The 8,916-nt window shown below is 42.2% G+C and overlaps 1 protein-coding gene across 1 annotated transcript in view; it reads left to right on the top strand.

Moving 5' to 3' along the window:
• Positions 1-8,916, top strand: part of LOC111262432 (uncharacterized) — a 17,274-nt gene that overhangs the window by 2,812 nt on the left and 5,546 nt on the right. The window contains exons 2-3 of the mRNA XM_086969109.1: positions 7,203-7,390; positions 8,097-8,332. Of these exons, the coding sequence (XP_086825235.1) occupies positions 7,203-7,390; positions 8,097-8,332 (424 nt within the window). The remainder of the gene's footprint in view (positions 1-7,202; positions 7,391-8,096; positions 8,333-8,916) is intronic.

Here is an 8,916-nt window from a genome sequence, read left to right as displayed (position 1 = left end):
GCAATGTGTATTTTGTTGGCACTCGCTTTCTAGAAAACAATGATGTTATCATATACGTTTCCAAAATCTATATCATTCCGAGACTGATTGTAACGCATGATGCTTGTCTAGACAGTATGAAGGTCATGTGAAGACTAATTCTTTCTTCAGAACAGTGTTTTTTTTTTCTATTATAATTTTTTTTCAAAGAAGAGCGTCTTGTCCTTTGTTCGGCCAAGGTGATTTGGTTTTTTTTTTGAAGAGCATTTCTGTCGGCGAGCGCGCATAGCACAATAGACTGAATTCTTATTAGCAATTAACACAAATAGCATAATATTTCTTGATGAAAATGTAGGTAGTTGTGAGTAATTTATAGACTTGTGCCTTATAACACGAATCTCAAACGCGTTTAAAGCTAACCGCGTTTGTCGCCATTCAATGAGCATTTCGCCGAATCACGTGCTATCCTGATACATTTCTTTGTATTACTGTCCTTTATATTCTGCCACCGATCCACGGCCTGAATGTATGTTGTTATTCAGAAGGTAGTTCGGCTAGTAAGTAATATAAACTACCAAACTATCTAAGAGGGTTCCGAGTGATTTGCCCTTTGCTGAGAAGAGTTCACTTCTGTTTTTGTATCGTTCCCAGCCCAACGTCGTTATATTTTTAACAGCAATCGCTCCGAAGCTATTTCTTATCCGCAAGCACAATATATATAGCTTACAAGAACCTACAATCATTTCTATTTTTACTGACTGTTAATAATGTGTATTTGAGCTTCAAACATGCGCAGAAAGTTCCGCTCTAAACTTGACTCGTTTTTACCATTGTGCTAAGGACGACTACGCTGGTCATCTGAAGATCAGGAAGGAAGCGTATATGTGCTTCTTAACTAAGCTTACATGGACAGTTGCAGCTTGGTTCGGACATAGCGTGCTCAGAACCTGTATGCCGTCGACGAGTCGTCAACGGCAGGAGAGGCCTCTGTATCTACTTTGTTTATAGGTTAGGTCGCCACCTAGGTACGATGTACGACGATGCGATCAGCGACCGGCTTCACTCAGTCGACAGAGACAACTACCATGTCAGTGTGTGATCTTGATGAGCCAATGCCTGTGCCATTTGTCGGCAAAGCGCTTTCAAAAGTAGTGCTAACACTGAAAACTACAGAGCTGTGGTTCTCCATGGTGAGTCACACCGATGAAGACCACCGACAGCTGGTCTTCGCGAATGACTGAAACGACAGCGTCCGTACAGTCTTCGCCTCTCAAGCGTCCTGACGTCATCAGGCCTCAAGCCTGCAGTGTTAGATTTACACGTCAAACTATGTCGAATATTTTAGCAACAATAATTTATAATGGCTTGTAACCCCATTCAAAATGCAGCTTGTTTTTGGAACATTTTTTTCAGACTTAAAAATATAAGTGGGGAAATTAGTTTAACAAATGCATAGTAAAAAGCACATTCCAGACTGTTTTTCATTTTGTTGAATGCATGTTGCCTGTAGCATTCCCAAATCTTTGCCGAATATATTCCAGCAATCTATTTTGTCACCATCTTATGTACCAAACAGATGTTTAGCCATGTTTTTTCGTCTGATACTACCTTAGTTGAGCATTTCTTCAGACTATGTCCATTTAACAAAGACACGGCTTCTGTGTATATCCCTGTATATTCAATGACTAAATTTACAGAATATATACCATATCCACAATACCGTACATTTATCATAATTATATAATATTATCACTTTGCTAAAAATACTTGGGGTTGATTTTCAATCATACAAAGTTCACTAAAATATCACATCATGATATCCTCACTTGGCCACTATTTCTGCCTCCCGCTCAGCTCAAACAAAATACGCCACGAGCCAGCTTGACAAATCAATCAGCTGTCACGGCACTGTCATCGTCCTTTTCCCCAGATTGGTTTGGCTTTAGATCCTGTTTGTTCGTTTTTTATTTCTTCACGTCTTCCCATTTGTTAGTGTGGCTACCTCAAAATAGCCTTCGAAATCGCTGACAAGACAATCTATCAAATCTAATACGGTATCGTCCAGTCTATAGCGACAGGGGAACAATCACTCAAACCGACACAACTCTGCCGTAGCACATATGTATATACAGTTGCATTCGATGGTCCGTTGAAATTGTTATTGCTTCGTGTGGAACAATGGAAACCCGATAGATGAGTGGACCGCTTACCTATTTAGAGTTAAAGACGGACTAGACGATATGACGGACTTTGGATCAGAAAAAGCAAAAGACAAAGACGACTAAGAAGCTTTACGATCCGCGGAAGGGATTTCCTCTTGGTTGTTACCAATGAACCAGACTTGATGGACAACGATGTGTGTGTGTGTGTGGGGGGGGGGGGGGGATAGAATGTAAAAACGCAAAAGATGGGCTTCATTCGGTACCTCCTAGAAAAGACGTCCTTCTGCAATATTTACCCCGAAGCCGGGTTGGAACAAGCAAACTGCTGGCTGACAATTCACGGTGTTGGGAGATCGTTCAACTGTTAATAATGAGACGGCAAAAACAGCCGGGAATCTAGGATCTAGTGCAGACCGTTGGATTAGCTGATACAAAATTGGACTGGTTGTAATTATTAGAGCTTTCAATTGCCGTTCTTATTTCCTTAGTAAAATAATTAGACACTTAATAAAAATAACGAAGCATGATTTGTCTTCGTCGAGCCGATAGTCGTGAAGGCGTTAACTAGATCGTATAAAGTTTTCTTTTCGCGTCTAGATCTTTTGATTCCAACTAAGATGCTGGAACTTACTTTAACTAAGCCGTTGACGTCGCTTCATACCTGAGACTCTTCGAAGTCGTAAAATATTGCTAAAGAGCTATAGACAAAAATGTTTATACCGTTAAGGCTGGAAAATCTCTTGGAATCAAGCCGCCGTAGAACTCCATTAAAGATAATTCATAGATGTGACTTTCTTTTATTTCAACTGTTACGCAACACCCGCATTGATCATCATTACCTGCTGAGATGTACGTTGTTATTTAACATACGTTAATTCGTGTTCAATATCAATCAGTCGAACTTTTTTGCGGGACTGCGCAAAGGAGCTCGTCGCGAACAGTCGTCTAATGCAGAAAGAAGTCCCTCCTAGTACTTCCATTAATACGTTCGCGTTTTACCTGTTATATTAATACACCTGCGTGAGACGACTCCGAAGACGCCCGATCACCTGCCCGTTCCTTGCTGGCGTCTCATTAAATAATCTTCGAGCATCTGTTGTTCTGTGGTTTTGTGTTCGTCTACGCATATTCAGTAGAATACAGTACAAGCTTCCGCTAGCGATAGAGTACAGGTTAGCGTACCACAGGGGCATAGTGCGTCTCTTATTCATGCTGCCCGAAAAGCTGGCTTACATTTTAGCCAAAGCAAATGTACGCACACGGGCAGGGGGGTTCATTCGAAGGTTTGTCGAGAGTAGGTTGATTGGTGGCATCGACCAGGTGCCGGCATTTCCTGTTGCATACGTATGGGTTTTTAGTATCCAGCTGGCGTTAGAGGATTGCATCCGTCACAAAACTGTTGTCCGTCGAAGTCATGCGAATAGTTACAGTGTAAATCATTACTCTTTTCGATGTATAGAGCGATGATTCCTTTTGCCATAGTCATGCTGCGAATTCTAAAATTCAAACAGGACTTTATCAAACCTATAATAGTGTTCTCTTTTGAGGCCCTAATAATAAGGCGAGATAAATAAAGACAAATGTATGCTACATATGAACGAATACACCCAGTATAGTCTGTACAAGAACTATTTACATATAGAGGCAGTTCCTGCCGTATACAGCCTGGCCTAGAAGTAATGCTGTGGCATACCTTTATGGGACAATCATATATGCATGTGGTCTACAGATGTTCATTTAGAAGACAATCCCATGTTATTGCAGAAAATATTCCTTAATATATTGACGAAAACATCAAATAAAACTTATACCAAATCATTTTTTACACGCTTACGTAACCAGTGCTCTCAAATTCTGTCAACTGTCGGGTGTCATTATCTATATATCGCACACTAAGCGATATTAGCAGTTTAACTAATTATAATTAGCCCATGAACGATGTATTTATTTCATGCTACATAACCGCCAGTAGCACCAATCACGCAAAAACCCATATGCGCCTACCTAGCCAGTGAAACCGCCAAACTGACAAGCGCACCCGTTGAATCTGTCCCAGTGGCTATGCATTTTCATCGATTATTCCAATGGCAATTCAGCTGGCTGTCTTTTCACGAGCTGGTTGCGCTGTTCGTGATAAAGTATTGCCTATGTTCCTTGAGTGTCCTACTGGAAAATTGTCACTTTGGTTATTCCTTTGCGCGCAGTATCCTGAAGCAGCGGTGGCTGTTAAAAGAGGCAGGCATCCACTCCCACGTTGAGTTACGTTTCCCCACGTCTCACACAACTTTTCGATGATATTAGTTGGTTGACCGCGGAGACTTCAGCTCAGCATCAGCTTTATCAGCAATGGCTAAACATCTCAGCTGAAATTCATATCAGTACAACTGTAGGAGTATCAATACAACGTCAGTTGTGCATTTCTCCCACCCAGTCGACGGTTCTTACCCTCTAGTAAAGCAGAAACGATGTCTTCAACCCCCCACCCCATCCAATGTGAGCGCTATCCATCCCTGTTCACCCGTTGGGAACAGCCGGGAAAATTGGCTTGATGCATCGATTGTGGCTTCATTCGTTTGTCGCCTATTTGTGTTTCATCGTCATCGTCGTCCGTTATACGCTAAGCGGCTCCGACGCATCGCGGGTCTGTCGTAAGTAGGTGGTAATGCTTTGGCGGGTTTGAGCGTCACTATAAATTCGTCTCGAAATCCATGATAAAGAGCAATGGGCACCTGGAATTGAAAGCTGATGAATCACGACACGACTTGTTAATCCGTGTGAGTTTTCGATCGATTCATGAATTATGTGGTTTTTTGTGTGTTTGTATTGTTGATTGAAAATTTTTTGTGTGCTATTACTGACTACTATGTTTTTATGTGGGTGTGTGCGAAAAACGCAAATCACTGGAGGGAGTCGAACCGTAAGTGATGGCTATTATTGGCTGATTTTATTATGTAGGGTTCATCGAACGCCTAATTTGTGATCATTTGTTAAACTATATCTGCTTAGTGAGAATGTCATGATAGGTAAGGAGCGTTAGTACAATAAAGTAGTTGTATTTTATGTTAAATTATTCGATCTGTCCGTGTATGTGCGTGCGGATAGCACCCTCGAATATGATACGAGTAAGGTGACGGACCCCCCAGATTCGATAGAAACGCCTGGAATCAACATTAAAAGGTTTCTTTTTCGAATGTACTACATATGTATACGATCTGACATTGAAAAGCGGCTTCAAGACCGATAATTACCATGACAATTCCCGTTCACCGTCTTTTTTTCGAATTTGTTCCTTTTCGAAATCGGGTATTAGCATAGCTCACACCTAAAAGAAGCAAAGTCCTTCGCCGACTATTAAATGCTCACACGAAAAATGCCCTTTTTTTTATATCTTGCGTTTATTTCCCGCGTTTACCCTCACATCTGCTTCTCCACCTCTCATCATAACTTGGTATGATCCGCGCACCTACTATTGCTGTCACCAGACAACCGTTTCGCTAATAACGCGCAGATGTCGTCGAAGACGAACGCGTTCGCCTTTGCATTCTATCGCAAACATTACTTTTTTCCTTGTCACTTCCTGTCAGTTCAGCTTGGCTCGTTCGCATAACCAATAGGCTCTTTCCTACAACAAGTATTTAGTTTATTGATTTTGGCCACGCACGCCCTATTCCGCATCTAATATTTCTTCTTGCCGAAATACACACAGGGTTAACTGTAATTAACTTCAGTGGAAACTTAGACCGCAATAACAATTGGATTTTCAACTGTCGTATCTATAGCAATTGTGTCACCGAGCAGTTGTTGCTTTCAGTCAACCAGAGTCGTCGTCGTCGTCGTCCCCTGCTTTAACATCTTCATAACGTTGTTGCAACGTTCTCTCTATTATTATCAGATAGCGGCGTCATCGGGGGAATTTCGGCGACATGAATTTAGTGCTTGCAGTCGTCAGGTCTGACTCCGGTTTCGACCCGTGCGCGTCCAAATTGACAAAGCGCATTGGTTCGACCGACCCAATCTGCCGATTAACTGTGTTCGTTGCCATTGCGCAAACCCGAATCGGCTCAGTGGGAACGCAACCCGGGCGACAACACGTCATTCTTTACCGAAGAAGCAAGTAGGTAAGAAAGCAGTTAAGAAAATATGACTTCTTGTAAGAGTATTTCTGCGTGCGAGAGACAGCCGTTTACAGGCCAGCCGAATTTACGGCGCGAGATGCCAAATACCGTGGCGACACTATGAAGCTAGCATTTAGAAGCTAGCTAGCGGCATTGCCCGACATGGCAGTAGCAGTAGAGCTGTCTGCGCCCGAATTCGGGGTTCGGGTGGGAAAAAAGAGAAAGTTCCGAATCGAAATGGGTCTCCATAGCTACCACATTGGCGAGCGCAGCTACGGCGACTCAGCGTCATTTGATAACGAAGGAATTATAGGTAACCAATACTGAATGAACGTTTGAATGGGCAGTAAAAAATAAAGCATATAACTGTATGTGGCCATCAATGTAGTGGTGCAGTGATGAAAACGAGGGCATATATAATGAATGCTTTGACACCTACGCTGCGCTGAGAGGATTGAACGAAAATGAAGGAAAGACATTTAGGAGAAATATAGAAAGTTGTTTTTTTTTTTTATTTTACTTTTGCTTATAACAAAAAGTAGTATGAAATCAAAAGCGTGAAATTTTCCTTTTTTGACCTGTCTTCCTATGCTTTTACTTAGCAACCTGGATCGATAACAATCTAATTTCGTATATTACTTTTGTAAGCATAGATGTTACCCTAAACAAGCAAGTTTCTGGCTGATCAGACCCAGGTTGAGGAATGATTACTGGGCATAGATAGTACCGTACGAACACGGGTAGATTGCCTTTACCGTTTTCAATAAATTGTCGTTATTATTGCAAGCCAGCCTTCAGTCCTATGGTAACCAGTCACAGTAATAACTTAAGCCGCAGATTCGCGTAGTAAGGCTTCAGTAATTGTATGATATTAGACAGATGAGTGTGTCTCCTATGAATAATTATGATCGATGTATGACTTGTTTGCGAATTCTTCTGATTTCAGATGCGACACACGTCGACGCTGCTGAACGGCGTGCTTCAACCTCTTCCGTTTCAATCGTTCGCGACAAATTGCTCGATATCGGAAGTGATGTTCTCCCAGGAAACGCTTTCAGCCGATCTCTACGTTATACTATGCGCTTCGCTGGCGACAGTAGCCTTCAGTATAAACTTCGTGCAAACCCTGGTTATGTAAATAAGCACTCGCCAGTGTTACCTAAAGCTCTTAAAATATTGCACCGGTAGAACACCATAAGTAGATAGCTGAATAACGAAACAAGCGGTAGAGACACATTTTATCCAGGATGTACAGCCGGATTTATTGTTTCATTATTGAGATAGAGGTAACTATATCGGCCAAACCTCTGGCTAAAGGACACCAGAAACTACTGTTTCGAGACCCGCGAAATGCTACACGCTTCGTACAAATAAAAACGTTTATATCGCCTGTCCATATTGTGTTATGAGAAGTATCAATTATGGTTTGTGCGGCTTTGCACCATTGCCAGGGAATCTAGCGCCGAATCCTCATGGCGGTCGAAGTTCTGTTTTCTTTAGCAGCTTTTGTAACAACTATTGCGTGTTTGAGGCAGTTGTCACAGCTATTTTTCACTTTTTATGTAACCTAAGCGCTGGGTATGAAGATGAACGAGCTGTTTGCCCGGTCCGGTATATATAGAATTATGTGCAATGGTAGCATGCAGATGAGTCTGGTTGTGTTTGCTCGTTCGGGGCCGCGGGCGGAAAGCATCTAATGGAGTGCGACATGAGGGGTTACATCTAGCCATTCTCTTATCAGCATAGCTATACAAAGCAATTCTGGGCCCAAAAACGCTTTTTAAGGTATTTCCTGCAAGAACATAAATATCATCTAACCCTTTATTTCTATGGTCTACAGCGTTTTCCTGTCACGATGCTGGCAGTCACTATACCTTCTCAACGGCTGTGTTTGCGGTATGGTGACGGCGTGTGCGTTGATGTACCACGCCATTGCGGAAAACTCGCCGGAGGTCAGGCCAGACCATTTAGCCAAGGGTGGCTCCCATGCGATGCGGGAGGCGTGCAACATGGTGTCAGCCATGTTTACAATTATTATGTTAGTTGGATACACAGCCAACTTAACTGCGATCGTAGGTAAGTGTACATATATAGTGTTTGCTGCTCCCTTTGGAATAAATCCTTGAAATGTCGTTTGGGGAGGGATATAAATTTTTATGTGGTTGATAAGCACATATAAGACCCATCGGTCACCGTCTGATTACAGAGTCTTTGTAATTAGGTAATTAATGAGCAAACAGCTGCATAAACACGCAGACGTATCCGTACAGATCGTACTGTCTCGGCGGGGGCGGGGCGGGGTGGGGGGGTGGTGGTAATAACGAGACCGATGTCAGTGTAATAGACGCAAAGCCAGCCATAAAGGAAGACAAGGCCAATTTCATCCGTTGATCATGATCGATCTGTATAAATCGACGGACAGGTACAAATAGACAAGAGAGTCAATAACGGATTGTAGTCTATTGTTGGTAAAGGGAAACAGAGATACTCTGACAGGCGCATCCGCAGTTACAACAGAAACTGAGCTTTTGTTACAGCCCTGAACTAAGAATACGCATTCGTTGCGTTATTGATCATTTAGAAGTACCCAAAAAGACGACGTTTAAAGCAGAATCTTGTGAATTATTTAAAAATGAGAAATTCTCTCTCTCTCTCTTTCC

Source organism: Varroa jacobsoni, unplaced genomic scaffold, assembly GCF_002532875.2.
Source record: "Varroa jacobsoni isolate VJ856 unplaced genomic scaffold, vjacob_1.0 scaffold_663, whole genome shotgun sequence".
Taxonomy (NCBI): Eukaryota; Metazoa; Arthropoda; class Arachnida; order Mesostigmata; family Varroidae; genus Varroa; species Varroa jacobsoni.
The sequence above is the reverse complement of the archived record's forward strand: the minus strand, read 5'-3'. Positions and strand labels throughout refer to the sequence as shown.